The sequence below is a fragment of the Rhinatrema bivittatum genome, chromosome 9, assembly GCF_901001135.1.
Source record: "Rhinatrema bivittatum chromosome 9, aRhiBiv1.1, whole genome shotgun sequence".
In the NCBI taxonomy this organism is placed as follows: domain Eukaryota; kingdom Metazoa; phylum Chordata; class Amphibia; order Gymnophiona; family Rhinatrematidae; genus Rhinatrema; species Rhinatrema bivittatum.
In genome coordinates this window covers 133,110,456-133,134,403 of record NC_042623.1, presented here as the reverse complement: position 1 = coordinate 133,134,403, position 23,948 = coordinate 133,110,456, and the positions used below count along the sequence as shown (strand labels likewise).

The 23,948-nt window shown below is 44.5% G+C and overlaps 1 protein-coding gene across 2 annotated transcripts in view; it reads right to left on the bottom strand.

Annotated features, from left to right (window-relative positions):
- The window catches only part of STAG1 (stromal antigen 1), an 815,655-nt gene that overhangs the window by 447,246 nt on the left and 344,461 nt on the right, over positions 1 to 23,948 (bottom strand). For both annotated transcript variants that reach the window (XM_029617274.1, XM_029617273.1), the window contains one exon: positions 10,613 to 10,727. In XM_029617274.1, the coding sequence (XP_029473134.1) occupies positions 10,613 to 10,727 (115 nt within the window). The remainder of the gene's footprint in view (positions 1 to 10,612; positions 10,728 to 23,948) is intronic.

Sequence of the window (23,948 nt, the reverse complement as noted above, 5' to 3'; positions counted from 1 at the left end):
TTTGATAAAATGAGAAAAATAATTAGAAAAAAACTGAAAGGTGCAGTTACAAAGGTAAAGAGAGTGCAATAGGCGTGGACACTTAAAAAAATACCATCCTAAAAGCACAGACCAGATATATTCCATGCATCAAGAAAGGTTGAAGGAAGGCACAACGATTACCACCAGCATGGTTAAAAGGTGAGGTGAAAGACACTATTTCAGCCAAAAGATCTTCATTTAAAAATTGGAAGAAGGATCCATCAGAAGCAAATAGGATAAAGCAGGGGTCGGGAACCTTTTTGGCTAAGAGAGCCATGAACGCCACATATTTTAAAATGTAATTCCTTGAGAGCCATACTAACTACAACCCCCTACTCTCCTCACGCCCCCAAGACCTACCAAATTAATTTACTACAACCCCCCATCCTCCTAAACCCCCACCCCCCCCAAGACCTGCCAAAAATACCTGGTGATCCAGCGGGTGTCCAGGGCTCGCAGACAAATCTTTAATAAAAAAGTAAAAATCTAACAAAACCCCCACCCTCCTGACACCCCCCCAAGACCTCCAAAATTAATTTACTACAACCCCCATCCTCCTGTCCCCCCCAAGACCTGCCAAAAGTCCCTGGTGGTCCAGCGGGGGTCCGGGAGCGATCTCCTGGAATTGGGCTGTCTGCTGCCAGTAGTCAAAATGGCGCCGACGGCCCTTTGCCCTCACTATGTCACTGGGGTCGACCAATGGCGGCGGTAGACCCTGTGACATAGTAAGGGCAAAGGGCCATCGACGCCATTTTGATTACTGGCAGCCGACGGCCCTTTGCCCTTACTATGTCACAGGGGCTACCGCCGCCATTGGTTCACCCCAGTGACATAGTAAGGGCAAAGGGCCATCGACGCCATTTTGACTACTGGCAGCCGACAGCCCAAGTCCAGGAGATCGCTCCTGGACCACTCCTGGACCCCCGCTGGACCACCAGGGACTTTTGGCAGGTCTTGGGGGGGGGGGGGGTCAGGAGGGTGGGGGTTGTAGTAAATTAATTTTGGAGGTCTTGGGGGGCATCAGGAGGGTGGGGGATTTTGTTAGATTTTTACTTGCACACCACTGGCAGCAAGGGAGCACAGGACTTGGTGAGAGAGGTAACGGTGGTGGGGCCACTTGGCAGTAGTGATCATAATATGATCAAATTTGATTTAATGACTGGAAAAGGAACAGTGTGCAAATCCAAGGCTCTCGTGCTAAACTTTCAAAAGGGAAACTTTGATAAAATGAGAAAAATTGTTAGAAAAAAACTGAAAGGAGCAGCTACAAAAGTAAAAAATGTCCAAGAGGCGTGGTCATTGTTAAAAAATACCATTCTAGAAGCACAGTCCAGATGTATTCCACACATTAAGAAAGGTGGAAAGAAGGCAAAACGATTACCGGCATGGTTAAAAGGGGAGGTGAAAGAAGCTATTTTAGCCAAAAGATCTTCATTCAAAAATTGGAAGAAGGATCCAACAGAAGAAAATAGGATAAAGCATAAACATTGGCAAGTTAAATGTAAGACATTGATAAGACAGGCTAAGAGAGAATTTGAAAAGAAGTTGGCTGTAGAGGCAAAAACTCACAGTAAAATTTTTTTTAAATATATCCGAAACAGAAAGCCTGTGAGGGAGTCAGTTGGACCGTTAGATGATCGAGGGGTTAAAGGGGCACTTAGAGAAGATAAGGCCATCGCGGAAAGATTAAATGATTTCTTTGCTTCGGTGTTTACTGAAGAGGATGTTGGGGAGGTACCCGTAATGGAGAAGGTTTTCATGGGTAATGATTCAGATGGACTGAATCAAATCACGGTGAACCTAGAAGATGTGGTAGGCCTGATTGACAAACTGAAGAGTAGTAAATCACCTGGACCGGATGGTATACACCCCAGAGTTCTGAAGGAACTAAAAAATGAAATTTCAGACCTATTAGTAAAAATTTGTAACTTATCATTAAAATCATCCATTGTACCTGAAGACTGGAGGATAGCAAATGTAACCCCAATATTTAAAAAGGGCTCCAGGGGCGATCCGGGAAACTACAGACCGGTTAGCCTGACTTCAGTGCCAGGAAAAATAGTGGAAAGTGTTCTAAACATCAAAATCACAGAACATATAGAAAGACATGGTTTAATGGAACAAAGTCAGCATGGCTTTACCCAGGGCAAGTCTTGCCTCACAAATCTGCTTCACTTTTTTGAAGGAGTTAATAAACATGTGGATAAAGGTGAACCGGTAGATATAGTATACTTGGATTTTCAGAAGGCGTTTGACAAAGTTCCTCATGAGAGGCTTCTAGGAAAAGTAAAAAGTCATGGGATAGGTGGCGATGTCCTTTCGTGGATTGCAAACTGGCTAAAAGACAGGAAACAGAGAGTAGGATTAAATGGGCAATTTTCTCAGTGGAAGGGAGTGGACAGTGGAGTGCCTCAGGGATCTGTATTGGGACCCTTACTGTTCAATATATTTATAAATGATCTGGAAAGAAATACGACGAGTGAGATAATCAAATTTGCAGATGACACAAAATTGTGCAGAGTAGTTAAATCACAAGCAGATTGTGATAAATTGCAGGAAGACCTTGTGAGACTGGAAAATTGGGAATCCAAATGGCAGATGAAATTTAATGTGGATAAGTGCAAGGTGATGCATATAGGGAAAAATAACCCATGCTATAATTACACAATGTTGGGTTCCATATTAGGTGCTACAACCCAAGAAAGATCTAGGTGTCATAGTGGATAACACATTGAAATCGTCGGTTCAGTGTGCTGCGGCAGTCAAAAAAGCAAACAGAATGTTGGGAATTATTAGAAAAGGAATGATGAATAAAACGGAAAATGTCATAATGCCTCTGTATCGCTCCATGGTGAGACCGTACCTTGAATACTGTGTACAATTCTGGTCGCCACATCTCAAAAAAGATATAATTGCGATGGAGAAGGTACAGAGAAGGGCTACCAAAATGATAAGGGGAATGGAACAACTCCCCTATGAGGAAAGACTAAAGAGGTTAGGACTTTTCAGTTTGGAGAAGAGACGACTGAGGGGGGATATGATAGAGGTGTTTAAAATCATGAGTGGTCTAGAACGGGTAGATGTGAATCTGTTATTTACTCTTTCGGATAGTAGAAGGACTAGGGGACACTCCAAGAAGTTAGCATGGGGCACATTTAAAACTAATCGGAGAAAGTTCTTTTTTACTCAACGCACAATTAAACTCTGGAATTTGTTGCCAGAGAATGTGGTTCGTGCAGTTAGTATAGCTGTGTTTAAAAAAGGATTGGATAAGTTCTTGGAGGAGAAGTCCATTACCTGCTATTAAGTTCACTTAGAGAATAGCCACTGCCATTAGCAATGGTTACATGGAATAGACTTAGTTTTTGGGTACTTGCCAGGTTCTTATGGCCTGGATTGGCCACTGTTGGAAACAGGATGCTGGGCTTGATGGACCCTTGGTCTGACCCAGTATGGCATTTTCTTATGTTCTTACTTTTTTATTAAAGATTTGTCTGCGAGCCAGATGCAGCCATCAAAAGAGCCATACCTGGCTCCCGAGCCATAGGTTCCTGACCCCTGGGATAAAGCATAAGCACTGGCAAGTTAAATGTAAGACATTGATAAGACAAGCTAAGAGAAAATTTGAAAACAAGTTGGCCATAGAGGCAAAAACTCACAATAAAAACTTTTAAAAATATGTCCAAAGCAGAAAGCCTGCAAGGGAGTCAGTTAGACCAATAGATGATCAAGGGGTTAAAGGGGCACTTAGGGAAGATAAGGCCATCATGGAAAGATTAAATGGTTTCTTTGCTTCAGTGTTTACTGAAGAGGATATTGGAGAGATACCGGTTCCAGAGAAGGTTTTCATGGGTGATAATTCAGAACTGAACCAAATCACGGTGAACCTGGAAGTTGAGGTAGGCCTGATTGACAAACTGAAGAGTAGTAATTCACTTGGACCGGATAGTACACACCCCAGGGTTCGGAAAGCACTAGAAAATGAAATTTCAGACCTATTAGTAAAAATTTGTAACCTATCATTAAAATCATCCGATGTACCTGAAGATTGGAAGATGGTATAACCCCTATATTTAAAAGGGGATCTAGGGGTGATCTGGAAAACTACAGACCGGTGAATCTGACTGCAGTGCCGGGAAAAATCATGGAAACTGTTATAAAGAATAAAACCACAAAACATTTTGATAGACATGGTTTTATGGGACACAGCCAGCATGGATTTACCCAAGGGAAGTCTTGCTTCACAAATCTCCAACAGTTTTTTGAAGGGGTGAATAAATGTGGACCAGTAGATGTAGTGTATTTGTCGAACGCCTCCTGAAAATCCAAAGTCCCACATGAGAGGCTTCTAAGAAAACTAGAAAGTCATGAGATAGGAGGTGATGTCCTTTTGTGGATTGCAAGCTGGTTAAAACAGGAAACAGAGAGTAGGATTAAATGGTCAGTTTTCACAGTGGAAAAAGGTAAACAGTGGAGTACCTCAAGGATCGGTACTTGGACCGGTACTTTTTAATATAATTATAAATGATCTGGAAAGGAGTACAATGAGAGATGATCAAATTTTGTAGATGACACAAAATTATGTAGAGTAGTTAAATCTCAAGCGATTTGTGATGAATTACAGGAGGACCTTGTGAGACTGGAAGATTGGGCTTCCAAACGGCAGATGAAATTTAACGTGGACAAGTGCAAAGTGATGCATATAGGGAAAAATAACCCTTGTTGTAGTTACATAATGTTAGGTTCTACCATCCAGGAAACAGATCTAGGTGTTATAGAGGATAATACATTGAAATCATTGGCCCAGTGTGCTGTGGCGATCAAAAAAGCAAACAATTTTAGGAATTATTAAGGAGGGAATGGAGAATAAAACGGAGGATGTCATAATGCCTTCGTATTGCTCCATGGTGAGACTGCACCTTGAATACTGTGTGCAGCTCTGGTCACCGCATCTCAAAAAGAATATAGCTGCACTGGAGGAAGTGCAGAGAAGGGTGACCAAAATGATAAGGGGCATGGAACGGCTGCACTATGAGGAAAGGTTAAAGAAGTTAGGCCTGTTCAGTTTGGAAAACAGACGACTGAGGGGGGATATGATAGAAGTCTACAAAATCATGAAAGGTCTAGAACAAGTTAATGTAAATCAGTTATTTACTCTCTCAGATAATAGAAGGACCAGGGGGCACTCCGTGAAGTTAGCAAGTAGCTCATTTAAAACAAATTGAAGAAAATTATTTTTCACACAGCACATAGTTAAGCTCTGGAATTCAATGCCAGAGGATGTGGTTACAGCAGTTGGTGTAACTGGCTTTAAAAAAGGTTTGATAAGTTCCTAGAAGATAAATTCATATTCTATGAAGGTAATTAATGAGCAATAGTAGCTTGTGATCTAATGTTTGGGTACTTGCCAGGTACGTGTGACTTGGATTAGCCACTGTCGGAAACAGGATACTGGGCTTGATGGACCCTTGGTCTGACCTAATATGGCATATCTTATGTTCTCCGCCAGACCCCTCCTCTGGAACACCCTCCCCACAGGAATTAAGAACTCTCTGTGAAAGAAGATTTTTAAAAAATGCTCTCAAAACAAACATTTTATGAAAGCCATTTTGGAATCAGCTTAACGACACTTCTTCCTCTTCTCCTAGCCACTAATTTGATTATGTTGATAATTTTATTATATTCATCACTTTTGTTTTATATATATATGTGTTTCCTGTTTTAAAGTATTATGATTGTTCCACTGTACCCTGTCCTGAATATAGGAAGGGCGGGCAACAAATGTTTTAAAATAAATAAATAAAGTGTGTGCCCTTGCCCAGGTCACCAGATCTAGGGCCATTGTCATCAGGCCTAAGCCCCATTCACTAGGATTCTGATCTATCAAACCAAGCACTTGATCATACATCTACCAAAACTTTTCCATCATTCACACCACACCCTCCTCCCAGATACTCTTAAGGACTAAGTGGGCTCCAGCTTGCTCTTTGCAAATTTTGCCACCAAACAGAGATCTTGCAAGAGTTCTTCATTCTGGCAGTTGAGACACAACAATATTTCAGTTTGGTGTTTACTAAAGATGATGATGGAGAGACTGCTGCTGGTTGACAAGACCACAAATGGGGATGGGATACAGAAAATTCCATTTACAGAAAAGAATGTATGGGAAGAGACAGCAAAGAGGTCAAGGGTATGGGGCCAGATGACATACATCCCAGGATACTAAGGTAGCTCAAGAGATATGTTGGCAGGTCAGTTGAAGGATCTGTTCCCTGGAACAGGGAGTGGTGCCATGGGATTGGAGAAGAGCGGTGGTGATCCCACTTCACAAGAGTGGTAGCAGAGAGGAGGCTGGAAACTACAGGCCTGTTAGCCTCACTTTAGTGGTAGAAAAATTAATGGAGACACTGCTGAAGGAAAGGATAGTGATTTATCTACAATCCAGTGGGTTGCTGGACCTGAGACAGTATGGATTCACCAGGGGAAGGTCCTGCCAGACAAATCTGATTGATTTTTTTTGATTCGGTGACTAAAGAATTGAATCGACAAAGAGAGCTTGGTATTATCTACTTGGATTTCAGCAAAGCTTTTGATATGGACCCACATAGGAGGCTAATGAACAAAATAAGAAGCTTGGGAGTGAGTGCCAAGGTGGTGGCATGGATTATAACTGATAGGAGACAGCATGTAAAGGTAAATGGAACCTACTCTGAAGAGAGAACTGCGTTAAGTGAAGTCCCACAGGGATCGGTGGTGGGACTGGTTCTGTTCACTATCTTTGTAAGTGGCACTGCGGAAGGGACAGATGTTAAAATTTGTCTATTTGCAGATAATACTAAGTTCGACAACAGAGTGGCCATGCCTGAAGGAGAAGAGAGAATGAAAAGTGATTTAACAAAGCTTAAAGAGTGGTCAAAGATTTGGCAACTGGGATTCAATGCCAAGAAATGCAGAGTCATGCATCTGGGGTGTGGAAATCCAAAAGCCCTTTATGTGATAGGGGTTGAAAGACTAGTGTGCATGGATCAAGAGAGGGATCTTGGAGTAATAGTATCTGGTGATCTCAAGATAGTGAAGCAATGTGACAAGGTGATAGCTAAAGTCAGAAGAATGCTGGGCTGCATAGAGAGAGTTATAGTCAGTAAGAAAAAGGTGGTGATAATACCCCTGAAGATGTCCTTGGTGAGGCCTCACCTGGAGTACTGTGTTCAGTTCTGGAGTCCATATCTCAAAACGGTTGGAGACAAGATGGAGAAGATTCAGAGAAGGTTGACCAAAATGGTGTGGGGTCTGTATTGGAAGACTTATGAGGAGAGGCTGAAGGATCTGAATATGTACACCCTGGAAGAGACTAGGTGCAGGGGAGATATGATAGAGACCTTCAGAAACCTAAAAGCTTTTAATGATGCATACACTTTGAACCTTTTCTGTTGGAAAGAAAACAATACAACTAGAGGTCACGAAATGAAACTCCAGGGGGGACGGCTCAGAACCAACATCAGGAAATAATTTTTCACAGAGAGGGTGGAGGATGTCTGTAATGCCCTCTGGAGAAGGCGGTGAAGACAAAAATAGTCAGAGAATTCAAAGGGGCATGGGAAAAACACTGTGGATGCTTAAAGGCTATATGACCAACATGAAGAAATGTGTGCAGGGGGGTAAGTTGCTGATGTGGCAGTTACTACCCTCAGCAAAAGGAATGGGGATTTCTACCCTTAACCAAGAAGCCTTGATGCTTTTAATGCAACTGCAATATTGCTCCCCATTTGACGGCAAGGAAGGAAAAGGAGAATTGGATTCAGAAAACAACCAAGGGTCCAGACTTCTACACAGTCATAATAGAAAAAGCATAGGACTGCTTCTAAGGCCCAGACCTAAACAACTGAAGAGAGCATGCAGGGGGGTTAGTTGCTGGTACGGCAGTTACTACCCTTGGCAGAAGGCATGGAGATTACTATCCTTAACCAATAAGGCTTGATGCTTTTAATGCAACTGCAACATTGCTCTCCACTTCGACGGCAGGGGGAAAAGGAGAACATGATTCAGACAAACAAGAGGGCCCCAACTTCTATGGGTACTGACATTCAGGCATATGGGAAAAAGCAGAAGACTGCTTCCATAGCAAAGTCCATAAGCAACGCACGTCAAGCAGCAACATCTGAATTTTCAAGAAAGCTCATCACCCAGTATAAAATGTCACAAGCTGAAATTTTTATGGGTTATCATAAAGCTTGGGATAACTGCACGGAGTGGCAGTTACTACCCTTAAGAGAAACATAGGGTAGTCTGCATGGAGTGGAAGTTGCTACCTAGGGAAGCCTGCCTGGCAGACTGGTGGACCATGTAATCTTTTTCTGCCATCATTACTATGTATATGTTACTATGACTTCACCTGAATCAGCCAATCAACCAGAAAAGGATGCCCAAAACCCCTTCGGTACAATGCTGCCACCAGCACATCATCAACTTTCAGGAATTACTGAATCTGCAGCCAAGGTGAATAGCAATGCCTAGAATGGAAGTGAAGCCATAGAACTGTAAATTGCAGATAAGAAATTGAAAAAGGCTTCAGCCAAATCCAGGTATGTTAACATCTCTCCCTGTTTCATCATCATGATGGATCACAGGGTTCCCCTGTCTAGCACTGAGAAACCCTCAATAGCTGGTTGACATACTTCAGATTCAAGATAGGCAGGAAGGCACCTTCTTTTCTTGAGAGCCACAAAGTAAATCTAATATCTTTCTTGGCCTAGCTCCAACTCTAGTACTGAAATCAGCACTCCTACCTGATAAGGTGCTACAGGATGACCTAACATAACTGTCTCTCATGACATCCAGAATCCACCTCCGGTATGGGAGGTGGGCCCACCTCCGGTAAACCAAGCACAGGTGACCATATATCTGAACATCCAGAGACAAGACTCTTCAACTTTCATTGGGAGCTATGGTTGCTATCCATAGAGATCCCATCTCTTCCACTCCTTTTGTCTCCTTGAAAGGCCTGAGGCCTATGAAATGGTCTATTTCATTGCAATATAGAGGAAGCTTTCCCAAGATCATACTGCTTCGATTCCCTGAAGCAAGTCCCAGCTGGTGAAGAATGGAAGAAGTCTTTAGGTCTAACCTCCAGATGTCTGGAGGGCAGACTCTCCAAGTCCTTGACCAAATTCTCCAAATCCTCCACAAATAGTGTTTTCCTCTTAACTTGAATTTTGGCTAGACCAATGCTTCCTAAACTTTTATCCGTGATCTCATTTTAGCTTCTAAAAATTCTCAAGACCTCAGATAAACAAATTAGTGGGGGATAGGGAGTTGTAGAGAAGATAAAAAGGAGGAGACATGTCCAATGGTTCTCACATGAGACTGGAATTACAAAACCTAATCTACACAAATTAGAACACGTTTGGTGAAAAACTTGTCTTAAGCACGACCGAGAAATATACTGTCCTGCTTTAAATGGCTATAGAGAGCTAATCAAAGCCCAAAACAGCTTTCTTCTTTAAATCTATCCAAGCTGCTGGAAATGACTCACGTCAGCTACTTTATACAGACAAAAAACTAACAATATACCTAGCTCTAGTGTTTCCATATTCTCCTGAACCGCACAACCCTGAAGCTTTTGCATCTCATTATTTTTTACCAGAAGACATAGCTACTGTAGTTCTCTAACTCCAGTTTCCTTCATATTCTGAAGCTCCACAACTCCATTTTGATAGGTTTCTTTGATTTTTCATCTACTTTCTATTGCTTTAAGGAGTTGAGTACATGCAACATCAAAGATAGTATATAATTCAGTGAATGCTGATAGCTGTGGTTAAGAAAAGGGGGTCGAATGCGGTTCTCTATAGTTCCATCCACTTCGGTCTCCAAGAACATACTTGTGAAATGCATGGCAAGTTCTTTCAATCACTAAGGAACTCTATTAGAGAAAGATGACATAATAGTTTTAAATTGAGGGGGGGGGGGGGGTGTTCTCTCATTATGGTTTTGTGTGCCTGCATTCTTTTTTTCTCTGATGCAATTTTTCTGAAGTTTTCTATACACAGCTCCTGTGTATAGGCTCTTAAATCAGCCATTGTTATGTAATGATTGGGCTCTGATGCTCCCTCAGAAGCTGTGAATGCTATGTTCATGGCATTTCCCAGCTCCATCTAGCCCAAGAAGCAGAAGCCAAGCTTACAAATCAAGCCCTGGTCTCTTGCACAGTACTACCCAGCACTGCTGTTGAGTCATTATGCCAGCCTGATTACTCCTAATTTTCTTTTTAAAAGATTTAGTACTTATGAACATCTGTTGTTAGGATCCTGTTACCTACGTATTTCCAATCTAATTTTTTGTTAAACATTACTGTATAGGGAGCAATATCTTATTTAAACAAATAGGCATTAATGTTGCTAAATAAAGTAAGGGAATTATTTACAAAGAAAATGGGACGCAAAGGGTGATTTCCATGTGTACTATTTCAAAACCAGTCATTTGCATTATCCAGAGTGGAACAAACATGGAAAGGCACTTTTAAGATTCTCTACATTTCACCTTAAGATTTTCTGCTGGAACAAATCTTCATAACCAGAAATCCCCATATCCTCACCTCACTTTCTAGAAAGAAAAGCACCAGCATGCGAATGAGATTGCCATTGGGACTGTTTCGTCCTCTGCTTTTTGCCAATGCTTCCTCTGCTTGTGGATCGTGCCTACTGAACAATCTGAAATAGAGAAATGTTTTGTCAGCTTCTTATTCAGAACAGATTTATTTGCTGACAGAGAAACCAGACATGGGCCCACAAAATAAAAAGGTAAGCCATCTATAATATCTGTGAGGAAGTAAAAAAGAGAAATAGATGTCTGATGTCCGTCAATTAAAATTTATTTTAAAGGAAACAATAAAACACTTTAAAAAGCCGACTCAGGCAGAGTTTCGCTCCTGTCTTGGAGCTGCTTCAGGGGCTTAATGTGCTTTACATGGATTATACTGTTCAGCTTGAGGGAATAGGATGGCACTTTTTCCTCAATCAGATTTGCAGAGTCATTGGATGCAATGTCTAGGAACAGCTGATATTAGAATAAGAACATGAATCAGCATGGATCATAATGTACAGCTTAATGAAGTAGGATGAAACTTTTTGCTCTGACAGTTTTACAGTATTGGATGAGCTGTACAACATGAGGTGATATATTTTTTCAATAAAACCGGTTATTGAAAAAATATATCACCTCATGTTGTACAGAAAGAGCAAAAAGTTTCATCCTACTTCATTAAGCTGTACATTATGATCCATGCTGATTCATGTTCTTATTCTAATATCAGCTGTTCCTAGATATTGCATCCAAGGACTCTGCAAATCTGAGGAAAAAGTGCCAACCTAGTCCCTCAAGTCCCTGAAGCAACTCCAAGACAGGAGCGAAGCTCGGCTTGAGTCGGGCTTTTTAAAGTGTTTTATTGTCTCCTTCGAAATAAATTTTAATTGACAGACGTCAGGCATCTATTTCTTAGAGAAACCAGACATGACATTGTCATTCCTCTGATATAATGCTATTAAAAAAAACCCAGAGAAATAGTCAATAGTGCTCTGGACCTAAACGGCATACAAGATTTGGTGTAAACAAAAAAACACAGACCCCATACATGAAAATAATGAGGAGCATGTAATGATGAATGATCAGCATATCTTGAAATACAGATAACCCACACCAAGAAAAGTGTTGCGGGACAGTCATAAAAAACCCCCCCAAAACTAAAAAAAGGTCATCACCACCACACAGAAAACCAAATCTGTGGACATGAACAAAATAAATGCCACTAGCTGTATTACATTCCTGTGGGTTTTAGAATTTTACACCTGCTGACCTCCCTCCAATCCCTTGTGTGAGAGCACCATTTTTGCACATACTGTGAAGGAAAGCCCTAGCTACTAGCAAGACAGACAGTTTGTGCCACTAGTAAGCTGCTAACTCTGCTTGGTAGGTTGGCACTGTGTTTGCTAAGCAATGAGGTGGACTCAGTCTGAACTTGACTGAGTGTATGTGACAGACATAAACTCAGTTTTTACTATGGTACCGGGGAGTGGTACAATATCAAAATGTATTCTGCCATCAAAAACTCCAGTAGTTACTTCTAATTCCATCAGGCCACAATGAGCAAACGGAAAAGGAGGAAATGGCAGGGGCAGAAGATTTCTGTCATTCTGCCTAGCTGCCCTGTTTCTGATTCTATACTTGGGGGTCTTGCTTCCATGCTCCCGATATAACAACAAGATCCCCTAGGTGGTATATCTCTGATGCACCACCTTGAGGTTCTTGCTGCCACTCTGCCTTGCTGCTATAGTCCTTATGCTAAGCCTTGGGGGTCTGACACTTACTTTACTGCCATATCCCAGACACTATACCACTGATGGTGAACTCCAGTCCTAGAGTGCAGCGAACAGGCCAGGTTTTTAGAATGTACACAATGAATATGCATGAAAAAAATGTGCATGCACTACTTCCATTGTATGCAAATCTATCTCATGCATATTCATTGTGGATATCCTGAAAACCTGGCTTGTTTGTGGCACTTGAAGACTGGAGTTTGCCCATCACTGCTGTATACCTTGGAGTGTTTTTGCCACTGTGGGTGTCTGATTTGCACCTCTCATGGTGTCTTGGGTTCCTCATGCCATTCTTTGTGCTGCTTTATCCCTCTATCAGTGCCTTGGGGTTTTTCCTATCGTGTTTGCTATTTTATCCCTTCATGGTGCCTTAGGATGGTCATACCATGCTTGGTGCCACTTTGCCCCTCTCATACTGCCTTTGGGATTCAGGCCACTATTCATGGTGATCTCTTTTGAAGTCTTGGGGTATTCTTCCCGCTGTTGCTGGGTTTCTCTCATGATAACTTGGAGAGTTCCTGCCACTGCTGGTAACTTTTTGCCCCTTTCAGGTGTCAAGCTATTCATGCCATTTTTGGTGCCATAGTCTTAGTGCCTTGTAGTTCTCTTCCCCTTTCTGAGAATGTCTACCTACATGTTTCATTAGAATTAGAAACAAACTTCTCTGACTTTAATGAAAAAGGAAAAAAATGAATGGAATGAACAAACATTTTTTTCATTTGGAACAAGCCAAACGAATGGAGGCAACCTACAAAATGAATAAATGAACCAAAATGAAAATTTTGCCTCTGCACATTCTAGTACACAGTACTCCAAATGAGGTCTCACCAAAAACCCTCTTAGTAGAACATTTTTGCATGTTTTCTTTACGTCTATACTGAAAAGAAGTGGTTCCTTTACTAAACCCTATGGTTCATTTTGCCTTCACCAGAATGGGCTCCATTTACAACCATTTTCTACCACTCAACCAATTTCTCACCCAGTTAATAGCTTCCCAACTTAACCTCATATTGTTCAGCTTGCCTTCTAGTCTTCTATATAGAACAATACCAAAAGCCTTACTTAAATACAAATAGGCAATGTCTACTAGCCCTGATTCATGACATTTGTCACTTATATAGTAACATAATTGATGGGAGATAAAAATCAAAATGGCAAATCCAGTTTTCCCAGTTGAGATTCATCCTCTTTTCGTAGATGTGCACATAAAATTCCCAAACTCAACCCAGCACTAACTCCCTTCTTGGGTTTTCCACCTGATCTCTCAACCCTCTTCTCATATCTGTCCTAAAAATGGCCAAGTCATCATAGTGTTGATCTCCCCAATGCTTTCTTTGAGTCCTGAAGTCATTCTACTGTTCTTTTTGGGTTGAAACTGCAGTCCCATGTAGATTACCCTCATGCTTTCTTGGAGCCCTGAAGTGATTATGTCATTGCTATTTGTGGACTGTAATTGCCTCTTTGTGTAGATTACCCCATGCTTTTTTGGAACCCTGATGCACTTTTACTACTACTGTTTTGGGTTGTAGCTCTTGTTCAGTGCAGGTTATCCCAAAGCACTTCATTAAAGAAATCATTCATGTCTGTCTGGCAGGACCTTTTCTTTGTTAAACAATGCTGGTTTGGCATCCTATACTCTGTTTCAAGATGCAACACTTTTTTCTTAATAGCATTTCAATAGTTTTTCCCTCTAATGACATTACACTAGTGGTTTTTAACCCAGTCCTCAGACACAACCAGCCAGACTGGTTTTAAATATATTCATAATGAACATGCCTGAGATAGATTTACATATAATAGAGGCAGTACATACAAATCTATCTCATGCATATTCACTGTGAATATCCTTCAAACCAAACTAGCTGGGTGTGCCCAACATAAGAAATCTTTGAGAGATCAAACATTCTGACTGCTTTCTCTGTCCACTCCAATTTCACTTCATCTCTCCTACACTTCACAACAGGAGAAAGGAAAATGGGGGGAGCAAAAGGAGGTTTCCTTCAGGTTGCTTGGGAAAGGAGGAGCTGAACAAGAGCAGAGAGAGAGAGCAGAGAATGAAGCAGGAAGATACCCTACAGATTTTTTCAAAATATTGAATTAAAAGGTGTGAAAGCTGTGAGAAATGTTGATTTTGTGGCAGACTGTAAAATATGTAGCACCAAGTTAATTATGTGATTTCTCCCATGGACACTGCTTATAATGTATCATATGCGGGTTATTTTTATCCTGGGATATAGCCATTCATAGGTAACTGTTTTTACATTTTGTGCTGTAATAATCATTTTTGTTCAGTTTCTGTGGGTTTGGATGGAATGGAAATGTGTGCCTTTTCCAACAGAATATCTGACATTAAAAAAAAAAAATAGAAAAGCCAGTTCTAGATTAGTACTCTATGTGAAGCTTGATCAAAGAACTCCTGCAGTAAAATCTGTAGGCATAGGATTGCAATCATCTGACTATACTTTGAATTTAATACACTGATTTAACAGGGCAGTTTAATGATTATTGTCCTCCAAAAGCAGTACTAGGCCTTAACTAGTGCTTTTAGCAGTGACTTTACCAGGATGAATGATTTTATAGGTGGCCTGATTACCAACAGGGCCAATGCAATAAGTGCGTTCAGTTGAATGCACGTTTTACCTGCACTTGAATGCACATTTTGTGCATGAAAAAATTACTGCTCATGCAGGAATTTTTACCTGCACAAAAATGTGCATTTAGAACAATATATCCTGCTTATTGTCCTTGCATGGAAATCCCAAGCAAATTAAAGCATTAAGCAGTACTCCCCGATGCAGAAAAATACACTTGACCTAAACCAGGTTCTCTTAGCGCCGGACACTTTACTCCTGATCAAAGATGGAATTACATTTCTAGTGGTGGTGTTGGAAAGTCTCACCCCCAGTGCACTAATGTTGAGATTACTACCTGATAATTTCCTTTTCCTTAGTGTAGACAGATGGACTCAGAACGAATGGGATAGTATCCGCGTGCTAGCAGTTGGAGACGGATCTGACGTCAGCACGGGGTATATATATCCCCACAGGAAGCGCAGCAACTCAGTAATCTTCCTTGCAAAAGTGTTATGGATGTGTGTACTGACGCTCAGTGAAAAGTGAAACAGGATTCCCCTGACCGATTGATAGTAGCTGGAGACCGCCAGCATTCACAACCGGAAGGCGTTGACACCTGGTAGAGTGTACGCTCTTATGGAAATAGATGACATGGCTTACCTTGAATCGGTGAAACCCATGTACATAGGCAGCTGGGCGGGATGCTCAGGCCATCTGTCTACACTAAGGAAAAGGAGATTATCAGGTAGTAATCTCAACATTTCCTGGCGTGTAGCCAGATAGACTCAGAACGAATGGGATGTACAAAAGCTTTACTCCCAGCCTGGGCGGGAGACTGCCGGAGGACCATGTAGTACCGCCCTCGCAAATGCTGAGTCCTCCCTAGCCTGGACATCCATGGAGGGAGGACCACGTCGCCGCTTTACATATTTCTGCAGGCGACAGCATCCTGGATTCCGCCCAGAATGCCGCTTGTGCTCTGGTAGAATGAGCCTTGACCTGTAGAGGCGGAGACTTCCCAGCCTCTACATAAGCTGCTCTGATAACTTCTTTAATCCAGCGGGCGATGGTGGGCCGCGAGGCCGCTTCACCTTGCTTCCTCCCGCTGTGCAGGACGAACAGATGGTCCGTCTTTCGTAGTTCTTGTGTCACTTCCAGATATCTGGGCAGCAATCTGCCAATGTCGAGATGGCGTAATAAACGCCCTTCTTCAGATTTCTTCAAACCCGCCGTGGTAGGCAAGGATATGGTTTGGTTAAGATGAAACTGTGAAACCACTTTAGGTAGAAAGGAGGGAACCGTACGAAGATGGATAGCCTCAGGAGTGATTCTGAGAAAGGGATCACGGCAGGACAGTGCTTGTAGCTCTGAGATGCGGCGTGCCGAACATACCGCCAATAGGAACACCATCTTCAAGGTTAGAGAATGAAGAGACAGTCCCCGAAGGGGTCTGAAGGTGGATCCCGCGAGGAAATCCAAAACAAGATTGAGGTTCCATAAGGGCACAGGCCACTTTAGTGGCGGACGAATATGCTTGACACCTTGCAGGAAGCGAGAAACATCTGGGTGCTTGGCGATGGTCTTGCCATCCCTCCTGGGACCATAGCAAGACAGCGCAGCCACCTGAACTTTGATGGAGCTGAGGGAGAGACCCTTCTGAAGTCCATCCTGCAGGAAATCCAACACAATAGGGATTGTGGTCGCATGTGGATTGGTGCCGTGAGTGTCGCACCATGCCTCAAATATTCTCCAGATCCTTACGTAGGTGAGGGACATGGAAAACTTACGAGCTCGGAGGAGTGTATCTATCACGGGCTCCGAGTAACCTCTTTTCTTCAGTCTAGCCCTCTCAATGGCCAGACTGTAAGAGAGAATTGAGCTGGATCCTCGTGGAGGATGGGACCTTGACGTAGAAGGTCCCGGAGAGGAGGCAGGGGAAGAGGCTCCCCTGCCAGTAGTCTTCTCATGTCTGCGTACCAGGGTCTTCTTGGCCAGTCTGGTGCCACTAGAAGAACTAGGCCCCGGTGTTTCTGAATCTTGTGGATGATGGCACCCAGCAGAGGCCATGGAGGAAAGGCGTATAGCAGAGTCCCTGGAGGCCACGGCTGGACCAGGGCATCGATTCCGTGTGAGAACGGATCGCGCTTGCGGCTGAAGTATCTGGGTACTTGAGCATTGGACTTGTCCGCCAGTAAGTCCATGTCCGGAATCCCCCAGTGATCCACAATCATCTGGAAGGCTGTGGGTGACAGCTGCCACTCTCCCGGATTTAGGCTTTCTCTGCTGAGGAAGTCTGCTGTGGTATTGTCCTTCCCGGCAATGTGGACGGCGGAGATGTCTTGAAGATTCACCTCTGCCCAAGCCATCAGTGGGGCGATCTCCAGAGATACTTGTCGGCTTCTGGTTCTGCCCTGACGGTTGATGTATGCCACCGTGGTGGCGTTGTCGGACATCATTCTGACTGCTCTGTTCTTCAGTCTGTGAGCAAATCGAAGGCATGCCAATCGGACTGCCCGGGCCTCTAGACGGTTGATGTTCCACGCTGACTCTTCTCTGTTCCACCGCCCTTGTGCGGTGAGTTCTTCGCAGTGTGCTCCCCAGCCGCTCAGGCTGGCATCTGTGGTGAGCAAAGTCCACGTGGGTGAAGACATCTTCGACCCCCTGCTCAAGTGGTTGGACTGCAACCACCACCGCAACTGGGTCCGTACTCTGGCTGGCAGATGCAGGTGCGTGGAATAGTTCCGTAGGCGGGGGCTCCAGCGAAAGAGCAGGGAGTGTTGTAGAGGTCTCATATGGGCCCTCACCCAAGGTACCACTTCCAGGGTGGATGCCATGAGACCAAGAACCTGCAGATAATCCCAGGCTATGGGCCGACTGGCTCCCATCAAATACTGGATACGCTGCTGAAGTTTCAACTTTCTCTTGGAAGTGAGACTGACAGTGTCGAACTGTACTCCCAGGTATTCCAGTGACTGGGAAGGCTGTAGGCAGCTCTTGCTGAGGTTGATTACCCAGCCCAAGCTTTCCAGAAGGGTGATTACTCTGTCGGTTGTCCGAAGGCTCTCCTCTCGAGATTTCACCCTGATCAGCCAGTCGTCTAGGTAGGGATGGATCAGAATTCCTTCCCGCCTGAGTGCCGCTGCTACCACTACGACCACCTTGGTGAATGTCCGTGGTGACGTGGCCAACCCGAAGGGCAGAGCCCGAAACTGGAAGTGGCGTCCTAGAACCTTGAAGCGTAGGTAGCGCTGATGATCCGGATGGATCCGGATATGCAGGTATGCCTCTGACAGGTCTAATGCCGTGAGAAATTCTCCTGGCTGTACTGCAGCCTTGACGGAGCGCAGAGTCTCCATGCGAAACCTCGGTACCCGTAAGTATCGATTGACTGACTTGAGGTCCAGCACAGGCCGAAAGGTGCCCCCTTTCTTGGGTACCATGAAATAAATGGAATAGTGTCCAGAATTCACTTCCCAGGCAGGTACTGGGATGATGGCTTTCAGGGACATGAGCCTCGCCAGGGTAGCTTCCAATGCTGCCTTCTTGTGTATGGGACATGAAGATTCCACAAACTTGTCCGGAGGGAGATGATGAAAGTCCAGATAATATCCCTCCCGGATAATGGCGAGGACCCACTGGTCCGACGTGATCTCGACCCATCTGGGGTAGAAGAGGGTTAACCTGCCCACTATGGCTCCGTTCCCCAGATGAATCGGCGGATTCTCATTGAGAGGCGCGGCCGGGACCCGGGCCTGGGCCTGCTCCCCTCTTGCACTGCTTGGTCCGAAAGGACTGATTCCTGGCCTGAGGACGTGGTGCCTGGTAGCGACCCCTGTAAGGAACAAAGCGCTGTGAACTCCTGCCCCTGGAGGGCCTTGGAAAGGCGCGCTGGCCCCTTCTGAACCGATCTTCCGGCAGTCTAGGCACTGGAGAGGCACCCCATGTACTGGCCAGTTTATCAAGGTCGCTGCCAAATAGGAAAGAGCCCTTAAAGGGCAATCTGGTGAGGCGTGTCTTTGAAGGCGCATCAGCTGACCATCTCCGGATCCAGAGCTGCCTCCTGGCGGCTACGGAGGATGAAATCCCCTTAGCTGTTGTCCGGACCAGGTCTGATGTAGCATCTGTGAGGAACGAAAGAGCTGACTCCATGTCTGCTGCTGGAGCGTTGTTCCTAACCTGTGACAAACAGGCACGCGTCACCACTGTGCAGCAGGTCGCGATCCGCAAAGATAGAGCTGCCACCTCAAAGGTCTGTTTCAGAATGGCGTCCAGTCGCCGGTCATGAGGCTCCTTGAGGGCCATCCCCCCTTCAACTGGAATGGTAGTGCGCTTGACCACAGCGCTAATCAAGGCGTCCAGCTGAGGGCACGCCAGCAGGTCCTGGATAGCCGGTGCCAATGGGTACATGCCCGTCAGGGCCCGGCCCCCTTTAAAGGAAGCCGCTGGTGCCGCCCATTCTAAATCTATCAGTTGTTGTGCTGCTTGCAAGAATGGAAAATGGCGGGCTGTAGGACGAAGACCTTCCAGCAGGGGGTTCTGCGCAGAGGGTACCGTAGCGCTGGGACCTGTAATATCCAACTCCGCCAGACACTGAGACACCAGGTCGGAGAGATCCTCCTTAGGGAAGAACCGCCTCATGGTTCTATAGGGCTCAATCCCTGGGGGAAGGTCCCCCTCGTCCGGGAGTTCGGACTCGTTCGGTGAAACCTCCTGGTCCGATTGATCTGGACTGTCCAGCGGCGGGAGGTCCCGCTCACGATAAGGGCGTGAGGGTCCAGGAACAGGATCCGCAGGAGCCGCCACCGCAGCGGCAGCCGCAGCAGCCGCCGCAGTCGCAGCCACCACGGGAACCGCAGAAACAGCAGGAATAACAGGAACAGTAGGAACCGCAGGGCCTGGACGGGAAGCCGTTTGCATCTGTACAACGGCATGAATCCCCTTAAAGAGATCCACCCAGGAAATTGAAGCAGCCTCTAATCACCGGGGTACGAGATCCCCCGGGATTCCCAATTGGTCGAGACTGCCCACTAAATCCGGGGTAGCCCCTGGGGAACTGTCAGCAAATCGTGGCTGAGACTGGGCCTGGCCCCAGGGTCCCACAGCCTCCTCACATTGGGCACATAGGGAGTCTGGCTCTTCACTGTGCGTGGCTCTAAGCTGGCATGCAGAGCAGAGGCCAAGGGCTTTAATGCCTGAGGCAGGCGGCGCCGCTGCTGAAGACGCTGATGCGTTCTGTTCCATTGAAAGAGAAGCGGCAATAATATATGCTTAATATAACAGGCGCGCAATAATAATAATATGCGGCAGCAATAGGCGCTTAATACAACAGGCGCACACGAATAATAATATGCGGCAGCAATAGGCGCTTAATACAACAGGCGTGCAATAATAATAATATGCCTTGGAAAAAATTGCCTTAACGAAAAAATTGAATGGTATACTCTTATTTAGATTCTCTTTAATGGATTGCCCGTCCCGATTTCTCTCCTCTCCAAGATGGTGGACAGTGACGTCATTACCCTTTTATGGATAGGTTGGGATACACTCTTGTTTCAACACTTTCAAATGGCCTCTCACCACGTCATTTCCCTTCTATGGGTTGTCTAATTTTCAAAATGGCACACGTAGAAGGATGTTCTATGGATATCCCCAGCCGATGTTTTTTCAAAATGGCTGTCGGCAACGTCATTTCCCTTTTATGGACAGCCCCTGTCCAAAAATGGCTCTGAATATGACGTATATGCCCATATTTGGATACACTTACAGGTTTGGCGCCTTTTTTTGCTCTCTTAAAGGTCAGCGTCTCTAGAGTCTCTCGCTGCCGATAGTTCACTCACGGTCAGCGATTGACTACGCTCCAACAAGGTAATAATATATATGGGCACAAGGTACCCCCTTTTTTAAAAAAATTTCAACTTTGGTGTCCTTCATTATTCATTGTTTCATTCGCAGAATTATACAGAGACGCTTTTCAGCGCAGCTATTTAAGTCAGTACGTTGCATACAGTAAGTGTTCTTTCAATTTACACTGTCATCTTGCTTCCGTGGTGGGATTTAGTGCGCACCGGTCTCTTGTACTTTCTTTATCCGCAGTAATGTCAAGCATCTCCAGGCAGCGATAGAAGAAGGTAACAGCGGTACCCGACCCCCTGAGGAAGGAGGTTTCCTCCGAAACACGACGTGTGGAACAAAGTCGGACTTCACCTCTTTACCACCTATACCATCAGCACTGCGATTTTGATGCCGGACATTGAATTAAAAGTTGCAAGTTAAGTACAACTTTTCAGTACAATCTGAGATTTCAGGTGCATCGGGACAGCTATACACTATATAGTGTCCTTCATAAACACAGCTCATTGGGACCAATGATTATAAATAAAGCAAAGCTTGCGCTACAATAAGCTTTTATTAGCCTAGCTACTGGGCATTTAATATATGAGGCCCCGGTGAGCTTCCCACCTCTCATTCATTTCGGGAATGATTTATTAATTGTTGATATCAATTATTTCCTGGTAATTGGGGATTCATTTATTTGTGTATTGATAGAATAATAATATGCGGCAGCAATAGGCGCTTAATACAGCAGGCGCACAATAATAATAATATGCGGCAGCAATATGCGCTTAATACAACAGGCGCACAAAAAGAATAATATGTTCTCAGCACTAGGCGGTCATGAAAACAGCTCAATTGTATGTAATATGCTCTCAGCAATATGCAGCCAACAATACACGCTTAAAAGGCTTTCAATAAGCGCTCAGCAATAAGCGATTAGCAATACACGCTCAATGGTATTCAATAGGCTCTCAGCAATATGCAGTTATCAATACACGCTCAATGGCCTTCAATAGGCTTTCAGCATTAAGCGTTTAGCAATATACGCTCAATGGCATTCAGTAGGCTCTCAGCAATATGCGGTTTAGCAATATACGCTCAATGGCATTCAATAGGCTCTCAGCAATAGGCGGTCAGCAATACAAGCTCAGTGGCATACAATATGCTCTTAGCCAATATGCTCTTAGCAATAAGGCAATATACGCACAAGGAGAAATAGAGCCGCGCCTATTACGGGCGCTCAATACCTGAACAAGGCCCACAAAATGGCGCCCTCCACGGCGTGCCACGCCGCCGATCCTCTGTTCCTCGGAGACCAGAAATAAGAGATGTATGCCTTACCTGATCCTCGGCGCTTCCCGGCTGGAACCCGGGCAGTCTCCGGCTGCGGGGGGAGAGGGCAAGTACCTTCACCGCCGCGTTTGAGGATATGCACCCGCTGCCTCGTCCACGCCGGGACCGAGGCACCTCGAAAGCCTCACCCGAACCTCGCCCGGGGGCTGTGTCCCTGCCGCGATTCGGCCACCGGACCGAGGACTTACACCTCCGGGGGGATCACGGAAATCACCCCGGGAAACTCTACTGGGGGAGGGACCTTAGGGTATCACCACAGGAGTGCAGGGCTCGATGCTGTAGAAGTTTTAGAAAGTAGAAAAAGAAAAGAAAAAGTAGATTTGGAAAACACGCTCAGCAAGCGTGCAGGCTCTCCAAACTGCTTTGGAGACGGAAATTACTGAGTTGCTGCGCTTCCTGTGGGGATATATATACCCCGTGCTGACGTCAGATCCGTCTCCAACTGCTAGCACGCGGATACTATCCCATTCGTTCTGAGTCCATCTGGCTACACGCCAGGAAAAGAAACATTTTTTAAATTCTATTTTGCAGTTGCTGTGTATGCAGTAGACAGCAGAGGAAAGTGATCTGACAGCAAGCTGCAAAGCCTGGGAAAAGAACAGAAGGCGAGCAGGGCAGAAACACTGGGATGGAAGGAAGACAAACAAGACCTGAAGAAGGGATGGAAGGGTGAGAGAAGTGAAGTGAAGCAGTTCCCAGGAACTCTGCTCAGCAGGTGTCAGTGATTCATTGAAATAATGTGGTCAGTAACAAGAGGACAACATTTGAAAAAAGAAAAGAAACAAGAAATTCAAGGCAATTGACAAGTTGTTAGCTCAGAAAGCAGCATCCCAAGGTGCCGCTAATTCCTGTCTGCATGCATTCCATGCTTGAGTGGCTGAAACTCTGCTTTGTGCCCACTACTCACGAGTTAAAATGCACGTACAGTCTGTGATTTTTACCAGGTATTCTCGGATTTTAACTTCCAATGCATTAGCAGAGTATTGGCTTACTGCATTGGGAATTAAATACAGTTCCTTGTTTGTGTGTTAGGAAACTGAGCGCTGAATTTCACACTCAGCTTTCTGCATTGGCCTGCAAGTGAGCACATTTGTGTTTAAATTAAAACCTCTGGATAAATCACTTTCCATTCTTTTTTTGCTATTTAAGATAATATATTAAAGTGACTGCCTATGGACAATGATGTGGTTTTTTTCAAGTGTCTGCATGATTATTTCTTTAATTGGATTCTCTATATTGGGGAGAAAGGGGATTAGACAGTTTACCTTTTACTTTCGTTTGGTTGGTGATGACCCTGCTATTTACCAGGTATCTTTTCAAGATATCTGGTTAAGTAGCACATTATCCGACCACACAGGGCCAGATATCCGTCTATATGCAGCTGGATAACTTTAGGATGGGGAGGGGTAGGGGACAACATTTCTTCCTTGTGGATGGTTGGGGAAAGAGGGGAGGCAGGCAGATCTTGTTTTGAATGTAAAAGCGGGATGAGGGCTTGCCCTACAATACCAGGCAATTTGCTACATCTTTAAAAAGGTTTGGGGGACACAGGGTTAGGATCCCTCGCTCCCAGCTACAATTTAGCTGGATAAGTGAATAAACATGCCGCATTAGCTATTTAGACTGATAACTTGTTAGTTATCAGTCTAAATAGCTTTTGAATATTAACCTCTATGTAATTTGTTTAAGGTAAAATAGAAGCAGAGGACAGCTCTAATCTCAGTTCTGTTAATCTAAGGATTTTCAATTTACTGTTCCTGTTTTAGAGTCACAAGATATTGCTTCCTTTTTCTAGATT